Source organism: Peromyscus leucopus, chromosome 19 (assembly GCF_004664715.2).
Source record: "Peromyscus leucopus breed LL Stock chromosome 19, UCI_PerLeu_2.1, whole genome shotgun sequence".
Classification (NCBI taxonomy): Eukaryota; Metazoa; Chordata; class Mammalia; order Rodentia; family Cricetidae; genus Peromyscus; species Peromyscus leucopus.
Window position 1 is genome coordinate 64,572,539 of NC_051079.1, and position 12,517 is coordinate 64,585,055.

The 12,517-nt window shown below is 46.8% G+C and overlaps 1 protein-coding gene across 2 annotated transcripts in view; it reads left to right on the forward strand.

Moving 5' to 3' along the window:
• Hdhd2 (haloacid dehalogenase like hydrolase domain containing 2) overlaps window positions 1–8,526 on the forward strand; it is a 29,626-nt gene extending 21,100 nt beyond the window's left edge. For both annotated transcript variants that reach the window (XM_028871958.2, XM_037197208.1), the window contains exons 5-7: window positions 2,505–2,721; window positions 3,949–4,012; window positions 7,172–8,526. In XM_028871958.2, coding sequence (XP_028727791.1) covers window positions 2,505–2,721; window positions 3,949–4,012; window positions 7,172–7,275 — 385 coding nt within the window. In that variant the 3' untranslated portion in view covers window positions 7,276–8,526. The remainder of the gene's footprint in view (window positions 1–2,504; window positions 2,722–3,948; window positions 4,013–7,171) is intronic.
• Window positions 8,527–12,517: the final 3,991 nt, after the last annotated feature.

Below are 12,517 nucleotides of genomic sequence, written 5' to 3' on the forward strand. Positions count from 1 at the left end.
TTTAAGGAGGAGGGAACATGCTCAGACTCCCACTGTTGGCCTGTGCAGTAGACTGGAATACTAGGAAGAGCAGATGCAGGAGATCTGCTGGGAGGCTGTTGTGTCCAGTTCAGGGGAAAGAAGAGGGTTAAAAGAAGTTAGTAGTTCTGAAGACGGAGATAGTGGGAAATCCAGGTAAACCTGGGGTCCCGGCTTGAGTCACTGGTGGGAAAAGCAGGCAGGGGGGTTTTGAGGGGCTAGGGTGAGGGAGATTGGCTCGTTGGATGTTTAGAGATGTCAGACAGAGACTCAAGCTGTAGCCCATCTTCAGTGGAAATGCTGACAGACGGATCCTGTCCTCAGTGAAGTTACGAAAAGATGGTGTCGTGTATCTAAGAGAGTTGCAGGTTCTGACCCTGGCTCTGGATCTCTGTGGAACAAGAGAAAGTGGACTTGGTGTGTGAGGAGACCCCTCTAAGATGCTCTGCAGCGTTGAGTTGTAGTACCTGTACCCATCTGCTTCTGGGCACCTTGTCTCTTACTATGCCGCCTTGAGTTTTCTGTGTGGCTCTCTTCTCCAGCTGGGATTTTTTCACTTCTTTTCTTTGCTAGTCTGAATTTTACAGGCAGAGGCTTTGCTCTCACGCCTTCTTGTCTTTCCCCCTCATTTCTTATGCCACAGTAGGCTTAAGTTAAAAAGTGTTCCTTTCCCGCCAACATGTTACTTCTAGTAACAGAAATAGAAAGCCACCCATTGTTGCCCTCAGCAGGAGCACTCGAGGTAGAGAAGTAGCTGCTTTTACTACACTTACCATTTTCCTGGACAGGCTGGCCTTGAACTTGAGATCTTTCTGCCTCTGCCTCCACAGAGGGGATTCTGAGAATACAGGCATATGCTACTGTGCCTGGCTCTATTTTCATACTTTCTGAAAAATATTTCACCACAAAAGACCTTTAAACCCGTGCCTAGAAAACATTTACTTAAATGTGCTTCAACCATTCCAAGATCCAGAGAGGCTCATGCTCAGCAGAGAACAAGAGCAGCCTTTCCAGCCACTCCAGAGCTAGCTCGGGCTTAGAGAGATGTAGAGGAACCCACAGGTTCAGCCCTTCCAGGGAAGACACTCCAAATTAAGTACACACATCAATCAAGATGGTAATTCTCATCCCCAGTTAATATATAATAAAATATTAACCAAGCTAAATCAAGTGAGTTTTTAGTTTAGCTATATAAGTGGAAAGCAATTTTGAGGTCTGTTGCATAAAGAATTTCAGTTCCGTGGTGCAGAAGCAGTGAGGTTAGGAGGCGGGGCTAGGTGAGTCATTGCTATCACTGTGGTTCTTTAAGTCCATCAGAGGGGCCGTACATGCTCTGTCCTGCAGGGACTGTGAGCAATCTGTAGTAACTAACAGTAAACCTCTGTAATAGTCCGGCATTGGTTTTTACTTAATAAAATATTTAATCATAAATGTCTGAATTCTGCATCTCCCACAGGAAGTTATTTCTGTACCCACTGACAAGAATAATTTAGCAGTTTCATAGCTGAGCGCTTAATTACTCATAATTGTGAGGGATAAGATGTGATGAATTCTTCCTCCATGGACATACTAAATATTTTAACTAAGTAGATGACTTAAAGTAAATTAAGCTAGTGAGGTCATTTATTTCATGGTTAAATCAGATTAAGTAATAATATCATGTCTCACATCCCGTTAGACAGTAATCCAAACGTGACTGCCTCCTGTGTAACTAAAGCTGTTGTAGGGACAGGTGGCAGTTTGAGGGATAGGCATTAAGTTGTGGAGGTTGCAGGGTCTTTGCCCCAGTCACTAGCTCCCTAGTTACATGTAGAGTTTGTTTCTCACACTGCTGGGAGTCTTGGCACCTTTCGTCCAGTCAAGGAGTATGGTTCGTCCTGTGGTAGACTTGGTGGTAGGCCGTCCTTCAAACCTTGGTAGTGAGCTTTGGGGTGACAGCCTGATTGCAGTGTTGAGGGCAGTTGGAAGGCTGTGTGAGGAAACCAGAACGTTCTCTGTTAAACTTCCAGAGGAAAAAGAAACTTACGTTCTGAAGTAGAGGAGACAAAATTGCAAGTACTTGGTACGTGCGCCCCTCCATCACGGCAGCAACAACCCTGTGGTGGCTTCAGAGGCTCTGGAGCCTCCTGCTTCCCATTAGGGAGGGAACAACTCGTCTCATTAAGTTAAGCTTCTTCCCTCCAGTGCCTTATTTAGCTTTAGTTCTCTTAATTCTCCTTCCCTGGTGATTTGGGTAAAGTGTGTAAAATCACTAAAGGTAAAAGGTTGAAGCAATCCCAAATTTAATAATCTATCACCTTTCTTTAGTGTATCTGTGTGCAATTCCCAGCAGTTCTTTGTGAATTCATTAGAAGACAGCGAGTCATTAAAAGTTAATATGAAACTATTTGTTTCTGTGACTGTGAATAAAACCACTTTGTAAGTCTGACATTTTTCCCACCCAAGAAAGACTTGCTTTGAGCCTGTCTCCATTTCCTCATCTCTAGGTTGCTTCTGGATGGAGCCCCTCTGATAGCTGTCCACAAGGCCAGGTATTTCAAGAGGAAAGATGGCTTAGCCCTGGGACCAGGACCGTTCGTGACAGCCTTAGAGTATGCCACAGACACGACAGCCATAGTAGTGGGGAAACCGGAGAAGACATTCTTCCTAGAGGCCCTGAGGGGCACTGGCTGTGCACCAGAGGAGGCCGTCATGATAGGAGATGTAAGTAGAGGAGCCCAAGGGATGTCCTGAGTTGTCTGCCATGCGAGGAGATACAGCTTCAAATCCCTGCTTCCTGGAGCAGCTTTCCTGTAGATATTCAGTGGTATTCCTGTAGAAATAGAGATGTTGTGTCTAACATGTCTCCATAGCGACTGAATGTATATATGAAAAGCCACTTATACTCCGGTCAGCTAAATTCTTTATGTGTCCTGCTAAAGAAAACTCCAATACAGATCTCAATCTTTTTAAATGTAGCTTATGCAGAAAACAACCTATACCAGAAGAATTCTACCGTCGTTGTCTTTTGGCATATACTTATGGAATTACCGAATCAACATATCTATTAGCGAGGAATACTGACCACTCTAGCTCTTTGAGTAGTGGGGCGGAGCCGGGAATGAGTAGAAGCTGTGGTGATGTGCACCTTGCTTTTGGCCTCACAAATTGAAAGATATAATTTGCTATGTGTGCTGTGTACGGTAAGTTGGTATGAATGGTTTGTTGTAGCTGTAAATGACAGCATGCCAGGCTGGAAGCAGCCACTAAGATTGTCTGGCCTAACCCTTGTTTTCCACATCAGGAAACTGAAACCTAGAGAGGTGGGTCTCCTACGGAGCACAGCTGGATGGAGACCTCTGTGGCTGGACTTCCTCCTAGTTTCTTAGTCCCTGGTGGTGAAAGTGTCACCATGGCTTCTTTCCCAAGAGTGTTTACACAGAGTTCCTTAACCCTTTATACACATGTTCTTTTCTTGCATTTTAAGAAAGAAAAGCAGGGGTGGTTTGAATAGATACGGCCCCCATAGACTCATTTGTTTGAATGCTTGGCCGTAGTGAGTGGCACTGTTAGGAGGTGTGGCCTTGTTGGAGGAAGTGTGTCACTGTGGAGGCGGGCTTTGAGGTCTCCTGTGCTCAAGCCACGCCCAGTGGGACAGTTGCTTCTGCTGCCTGCAGATCAAGATGTAGAACTCTCAGCTCCTCCTCCAGTACTGTATCTGCCTGCACGCCACTGTGAAGATAATGGACTAAACCTCTGAACTGTAAGCCAGCCCCAGTCAAACGTTTTCCTTTATAAGAGTTGCCATGGTCATGGTGGCTCTTCACAGCAATGGAAACCCTAACCAAGACTCGGGGAATTTGAGGTGGCCAGTGCAGCCCATCAGTCATTGCTGGAGTTGGTTGGCGAGCTGAGTGAAGACCCTGGACTGAATGTCTTTATGTTTTCCAGGACTGCAGGGATGATGTCGGTGGGGCTCAGAACACTGGCATGCTGGGCATCTTGGTCAAAACTGGTATGTATCTCCTACCTCCGCCTTTTCAAAGAGGAGGATGGAGCGGGGCCTGGTGGCACACCTTTACCCCAGCACTGGGAGGCTGAGAGTGGAGGATTACAGTGAGTCTGGGGCCAGTCTGGCCTATGTAGCCAGTTCCAGGCCAGTCAGGAAGCCCTGTCTCCCAGGAACCGGGATAGTAGAAGTCACAGTTGCAAGAAGAGCCTGGGCAGGGGGGCAGAGCTCTTCGGCACTTCGGTTCTCTTTCTGCCGTAACTAAAAGGAGCCGAGTTTAGGATTCCAGGGAAAAGGCAGCGGGGAAGCGGTGCTGCGCAAAGGCAGGGCAGGCTGGAGATCCACACAGTTGTAGGATTTCCTAGACACGTGACTCACGTCAGAGTAAGCAGGAGGCCTGCGTCCCGGGGCTCTGAAATAACTCCTGTATTGTGTGGCTGGACAATGAGGAAGCTGATCTCCAGATGCTAGATGCTTTTATCCTGTCTGTTCATTGTGCACTTTTTAAAAGAAATGCAGAAAACATTTTTCTTGTCTCTTAACTTGTTCTGTTTTGGTGATCAAAAGTTTAGGGGCCTGGGAATACAGTTCTGTGGTAGGATGCTTGATTGCCCAAGGCCCTGGGTTTGAACTTTAGCACCATAGAAAAACAAGAGTTTGCAAACTATTTCCACTAAAATTAGTTCCCTTCCCACAGTCTCTCAAGTTTAGGAGAAGGAAATGCCTCCTGTGGCAGGCTCTGCTAATCCAGTCTTTGGACAGTGGCTGATTGCCCTGTGTCCTGGCCTCAGCTCTGTGCTGACTGCCTGGCTGGATCAAGCAAGCATGAAAACATGAAGTCACAGAAGAGTTATTCCAGGACCGTGACCACAAAAGGGTGATCTCTTAAGAGCTGCTTTGAGTTTAGCAACAAAACCAAAGTGTAGATGCCTTGAGCATGTGAGGGTCAGTGAAGTTATGTTCAGTAAAATAGAGCCGCCAACAGTCGCTGTGTGCAGTGTGAAAATGCTCGAGCTCATTTGGGGGCTGTTTGGAGCCTTGCAAACGGTAAACGCCATCACTTCAGAATGACCACAGCATCTCTTCAGATTTCTCCATCATCTCCTACCCAGGAGCATTACAGCCCTGTGATGTAAGCAACAAGGAAGCAGAGGAGAAGTCAAGAAAAACAGCCCCATCCACCCTCCCCGTGTTCCGTTCTCACTCTCCTACCTTTGAGGGAACCCAAGGATAACTATTTTCCTTTTGGCTTTTGAATGTCCACGAATGTTTCCCCCTTTTAGCTCATACAACTAAGGATTTATAGCAGCCACCAAAACTGGATCGGTGCAGTACTGTGAATGGCCATCTGCCCTGGCTGAGCTCGCCTACTCTGCTTTCTTTGTGTCCAGCTGTCATGGTCAGCAGCCTTCTCAGCTGCATCAGATCAGTCCTAAAGCAGCCAGCATCTGAAACATGCAGTCAGTAAAGCAACTATGGCCCTCAAGAGAACAGGCCGTTTGTACTGTTGATCTTGGGGAAACTAAGAGGAAGCCCATCCTTCTGAACCGCGAGAACAGTTTAGTGGACAAGCACTAGCTGTCCCGGGATTTAAGATTACTCTGAACACCTGAATTCATGTTCAGTAAGAAGCACTTTTCGTGGACTGTCTTGAGCAGTTTTGCCTCTTAGTGGTAGCATATGGTCAGTGGTTAGTTTTGTATGCTCAGCTGTTGATAAAAAAAAAGACTTCTTTCTGTTCAGCATGTGAAATACTGATGGAGAGGACAGTGAGAGGACTCTTTATCGAAGAGCGTCAGTCAGCATGGCTTCTTTACTTTCCCTCTCCTCGTTCTTTATTGACCCCGGAAGGCACTGCTGCTGCTGGGAAGTGGGCAGATGTCACACTGTCTCGTTAATTCAGCCAACATTACTGAGCACCTGCTTTGTGCCAGACACCATGACGTGGGCAACAACTAGACCCACACCTAAGCCACTGTGTCATTTGAGCCTAGCAGGAGCATTCCAGAATGCCATGGCTTGGACACCAACTTGTCCCTTAGAGCACTGGTTCTAGAAAGTGGGTGGCACAGCAGTAGTCGGGCACTGACATGCCAGGTAGGAACTCTGCCGGCAAGTTTGCGCGCAGCAGTGGTCTGCCGTGTGGACTAGTGCCTTGAGGGTGTGAGGACCAGTGAAGCACGCGTTCATCACCTTTAGACCTCTGATGCTGATTCCTTCACTAGAAGAACTCCTGTAGGACAGAACAAGAACCATCTTCTGAAAGAAGAAGTCTGTTTTGTGAGGGAAGCTAAATTCAGGCGGAGAAACCCTGATACAACTGAAGGGTAAATAGAGGTCATAGAAAAGAAGACAGTGAAAGAAAGTGAAATGCACCGCAGTCATGCAGGCCACAGGCCAGTGCCGCCTCCCTCTTGGAGGGTGGAGCCAGCCAAGCTGCCTTTTTTCTCCTCCTCCCTCCCCACCTCTCTTCTCTCCTGTCCATTTTTTAAAGGCATGTTTAGAGAATGCTTACCCTGTGGCCATCATGATGTTAGGGGCTAGGAATCCTTCAGGGAGCAGAGCAGACATAATCCCTGCTCCCAGGAAACTTACAGTCTCCACAGCTGTGAGTCATTAAACAAGTGGGTAGCCACAAATCAGAAACAACTGGATGCTAGGAGGGAAGGGGAGGGCAGGGAAGGGGACCTTGGGGCCTCCTTTACTTATGGAAAACCTCCCTGACGCCCCCTGCATGGACTGGTTCCCCTTTGGACTGACTGGTGTGCCAGGCCCATGAATTCCAGGGTCACAGTTAGGCAGCAGGCCTGCACTTGGCACCTGGAGTATGGCTAGTCTCCTGCTTTAAAAAGCATTGATGTGTTAGATCACCAGCCCATCTTTAGGACAAAGGCTGGGGAGAACATGATTCTGTGATTTGAAGGAAGCCTTACCTGTGAGGTGACCCCATACCTAGAACTATCCATTGTAAAAGATCAGAGGGCTTGGGATTTGATGAATGTGACGGTTCTCTGAATTGTCCCCTTATGTCCTAAAGCCTCAAGGAAAGGTGCTTTTGGGGGAGATAGAGCCGTTGATTCTCTGGTGATTGCGGGGTGCTCCTGGGTGTGTTGAACTTGGTGTTCTGGCTGTAGCTCTTGTTCACTGGCTTTGCCTTCGTTTCAGGGAAATACCGAGCTGCAGATGAAGACAAAATTAATCCACCTCCCTACTTAACTTGCGAGAGCTTCCCTCACGCTGTGGACCACATTCTGCAGCATCTCCTGTGAACCCACATGTGACGAGAGGCTGCTTGATCCACAGTGTCCATTGTCTAGACTGGATGGATCCCTTTCTAACCCAGTGGCCTCAGTAGACAGCGCCATCCAGTGATGATCCTGTTGAACCTTCTTTCATTGCACATTAATTAGAAAGAGGGGTATTGAATTGCAGCCAGCCCTAAGCCTTGCTAATCTCTTTTGTTTTGTAAAAGAAGATGAGACCTGAAGAAAGGGAGAGCCGAGATTTTGTGCCATTCCTGTTAAAATATTCATCAGGTTCACTGGGCTGGGAAGAGAAGCTCCTTGGGGAGTAGAGAAGCAGTAGTTCTCACTTCTCTTTGCTGGAAATGAGAGGGGATTGTCTGTGAGTACAGCTGAATCATACAGGGATGCACGGACGGTGCATTAGGCTGTCATGGAGATGCAGAGTTCACTGTGAAACCCAGCAGAAGAGCCAGGCCGAGTGCAAGGCAGAAGCAGCGTGGCAGGTCCTTCTGCTGAGATCCAGTGACGCTGCTTTAACAGATGTGGAAAGCCAAATCTTCCACTGCACTCCCAGCACAGATGACTTCTTTTTCTCTTCATTAGCCAGAGATGACTAATTTAAATTTAGAACCCGAATTTAATTTAAAATAATATTTCCATTAATAACCTATTCATTGCAGATACCTATTATCCTGTGTAACAGTTGTTTTGGAAATTTTATGTAAAATTAAAACTATCAGTATTTTACAGATGTTTTAATTAGACATTGTTATTAACAGGAACAGTGCAGAAACTGAAATCAAGCCTTTAATGTCTTATAGACCGTGCATTTTTGAAGTTAGTGTCCACTGGGGACCTATTAACTGTACATTTGCAAGATTTCATTATTTTTGCCTCGGGCACTGTGGGAGAAATCTTTTAGGAACTATTGGGACAGATTCAAACTTTTATGTACTTCTTACTACAGTTGTAAAATGAGATCTCGTCTCGGCGCCTGGATTATTCTTCTCGTGTTAAACCCACCCAAATGAAGGAGACTAAGTAGGTAATGATTTTCCTGGTGCATTTGCATGCTGTGCTAATCCGAGGCCATGGCAATTGTTTTACAGGGCTCTTGGGCATTGAATTATTAGAATGTAATTGTGTATCATTGCCGTGCTCACCTTATTGAGGCACACACTAATGTTAATGAGCTTCAACATTGATGCTTGTTTAGAGATCAACTCTGTCTTGGATGGAAGGGAACAAAGCTAAATAAATATACTTTAGTAAGTGCTTCTTTCTTGGTTTTGCAAATGCCCCAACCTACTACTTACACGCTGTCAAGTGCAGATGATCACCATGCCCAGTCAGAAAGAAGTGCGGAGTGGCTGAGGGTACAGCTTCTGGTGCCTGGCGAGCAAGAGTAAGTCACCTCGACCCTCACCACACAGCATTGCTGTGAGCATCAAACGTGGGAACCCATAGTAAGTACTTGGCCTAGACAAACTGAAGAGGGCTGTCTTGATGAGATTGATCTTAAGGGTCAAATGCTGTGCTGCATAGACCTCGGGAAGAGCGGCGTGTGGAGGAAAGCTCAGCCTTGAAAGCAGCACTGCCCTGGTGCCTGGGGAAGGGGCCACATCCATCTGTGGTCTGTGATTCGGGTGCCAAGGGCAATTGTTCCTTGCTGGGGAATTATTATATTCCATAGCTGCTGTGCACTAACTGCTGTGCTGGACCCGGTTATTGTGGGAAATATTAAGTGTAGAAGAAAAGGCTTTTACCCCAAGGGGCTTTCTAGTTGAGACCCTAAGAGACAATACTGAAGATCACTAGGAAGGTGGGACTCCGTGTCCTCTCTGGTGAATCCCCCACTTGCAAGATGGAGTGAGGTGTCACGGCTTCCTGCCCAGTTCCCTCAAGTGGTCCCACATCCCTTCCCTGGCCAAGACTGAGTCATTCTTCTTATGTCTGCTGCCACACAGGCAACTGAACCAGTGGGGTGAACTAAATATCACAGGGATGTGATGCTCTTTGGCTGTTGTGGATGGAGGGAAGCAAACAGTGGGCCTGATGCCCTGGAGACAGGACAGAGCGAGAGCAGAGGCAGCTCATGGTGGATCAGGTGCCTTGGGGGTCACAGGATGGGAGAGACCTCAGCCAGGCATCCAGCCTGGAGAAGCAGCTTGCTCCAGGGTCCCTGAGAACCATGGGAATCTTAGTTCAGGGTGTTTCTGTCACACATTTAACACACATTAGGGCTTGTTAACTGGCCTGTCTGGAGGTCCAGGAGGATAGTGCAGAAGCTTATCTTATACTTGCTAGAAACATGTAGTGGGTAGCCATTCCAGCTTGGATCTGGAAGTTCCAACCCCCATTGAGACTCTGGCAACTGTCACGCCTACGAGGCGGGGCGAGGGGAGGTGCCGGAAACCCGGGAGCTGGATGGGCGAGCGCTCTCTCTGGGCGCGCTCTCTGCGCCTGGACCCTGGACGGTGGAGATTGACTGTGCAGAGCTCCAGAGAACACCGCTGGATTGCGATACACCTTCCCCAGACCCCCGCAACCTATCTATTCCTTCATTTGTAAGTCATCCACTAAATAAATCTTCCTTTTAACTACGTGGAGTGGCCTTTATAAATTTCCCCAATAGAAACACTCCAGAAAGCGCCTCAGCCTGTTAGGCATCTTGGCCTCCTGCAGGAAATGTAACTCAGATGTCTAAGAGGTATCCTCCATAAGCTAGCTTAGTCTTTCTTGTTGCTGTGACAAAATGCCTGTGAAAAGGAACTGGAGGAAGGGAAGTTTTAGCTTACAGTTCACAGTACAAGTCCTTCATGGTAAGGAATTCTAGGCAGCAGGAGCTTGAAGCAGCTGTCCATAGTAGAGCCCCACTCAGAAGAATGTACCATTCTGCTCAGGGACCTTTCTCTATTTTATATAGCTCAGGATCTCAACCAGGAAATGGTGCCACCCCAGAGCACATAGTTCTTACCATCTCAACAAAATTAAGATAATCCCCCATCAGCAGCCCAGAGTGATTCTAGGTTCTATTGGGACAGCACTAGCCATCACCCAGGCCATCTCATAATTAAAGGGTTATGTTGTATTGATATGAAAGACTGGATCCATATTGGTCTCACAATTATGTTATAGGCCAGAAAATGGACTAAATGATCCTATGAGAGTAGAAAGGGGCTGACGATAGGGCATGATGGGAAATGATGGGTCTCATGAGCACGGAACACACTGGTGGAATATGAGCCCATCCAGTGGCCCATAACACAACTGCAGGTTGGATGTAGTTCTGCCTGCCTGCCACACCATGTATCAGAGCCTATCATAATGACAAGGCACAGAACAGAGACCACCTCACTGTGGTGGCTCCACATAGAAAGGGACCACCCCACTGTAACGGCTGCACAGATGTCTCCAGGTGTGATGTCAGATGCTGCCGTGGAATGATAGCACTATCATCTCACCCTTAATCCCACACTTTAAAACCCCAGGATCCCGTGGGGCGGGGAAGGTGGAAACACCCTGTATTTATTATGTTCAGTTAGCTTTGGATCAGTGGTTCCAGTAACATGAAATTAAAGACCTTAGGCGCCTGCAATAAAAAATTTTTAAAACTGCATTAATCTATTTGACCAAAACTCTTCTCCCTGAGTGGCAGAATGAATCCCTTTTTCATATTTCAGCCATTTGTGTGGAGCCATGTTTACATTATCGTGTTTATTTGTTATAAATCACAAAGACGTTTTTCCACATAAATTCATGGGGGTTCTGCTGGCATTTTATGAGACCAGCCATCAAGACCTACTAGCTAGAAGCACATTTCTATCTTTAAGAGGCAGCAGTGAGACATGAGGTCAAAAGCCTTATGAACTGCATAGATCACTCACAGCTTTGAGTATCTGCAAGAGTCTGCTTCCATGTCATACACATTGGAACTGTTTCCATGACTGATGTGCCTGAGAAATTTGTATTTATTAAGTGCTTACTAAGATGAGTATCTTCTAGTCAGGGCGCTGAGGCATAAAACAAAACAAAACAACAACAAAAAAAAAACAATACAAAGGACTTCGACAAATTCAAAACAATGGTAGACTTCATATATGGAGTGCAAAGACTGAGTGCTTGGGAACAGTTTTCATAACTTCTGGGGCCTACACTGTTTTAAAGAACATTTCATTAAATCAGTGGGAAAAGGACCTCAGACCGTGGAGCTTAGGTCTGAGGAGGGCAAAGGGAATCCAACACACAGTTACCAATACATTGCGGGCAATGGTGAGGAAGACAACCATTGACAGTGAGGCTGGGTTACTGGAGCTAAGTGTGGTCCACCAGCTGGGTATCCAAAGGATGCCAGTGGTACAGGAGCAAGGGGTGACCAACCCCAGCTGCCAGCATTCTGAGAACGATGTTCCGATGCAAGTCTCTCGCTGCTGTTTCTATGCAGATTACATCTGGCAATGTTAGGCCTAAATTTCCATGTTGACCTGGGTTAGTCACTGCTGTGTCCTTCAGAGAGTCTCTGGCCCTCACCAGTTCACCTCCCTCCCTGCCCCTGCCTCCTACAATACCTAGCACACTTTACTCATGTGGTATCAACTTCCTTGGTACCACTGGCATTGGAGTTGTGAACTCTGATTTACAATGAATAACAATAAAATACCCCACATGTTGGATTAAGTCAAATTTTATTTACTCCAACTACTAAGAAGTCAGCTCCTCATACTATATAAGATGTGTGTATAATCTTTTTTAAATGCTTATGTGTGCATGTGCACATATGTTCTAGAGACCAGAGAACTACCTCAGTGTCACCCTCAGAAACACCATCCACCTCCTTCGAGACAGGATCTCACTGGCCTGGAGCTCACCAATTAGGCTAGCCTGCCTGGCCAGTGAGTCAGGGTTTCCTCCTGTTCTCTGCTACTTCCCCAACACTGGGGTTTTAAACATGCACCACTAGACCCGGCATTTTTACGTGAATGTTGGGGATCAAACTCAGGTCCTCATATTTGTAAGGCAAGCCAACTGAGCCATCTTCCCAACAATTAAACCTACTAAAAATTAACTCTAGGCCCCTCTATAGTTCAGGGGACATCTCAGAAGAGGGGACAGAAAAAAATATAAGAGCTGGATGACAGGGAGATGGGCTGCAAAGCACTCTCTGCTAAGCATGTCATAGTACTGCAATCACGAACTCACAGCAGCTGCGGTTACCTGAGCTGAGCTGCACAAGACTGGGCCTATTGCCGGGCAGGGCAGTGGTGGC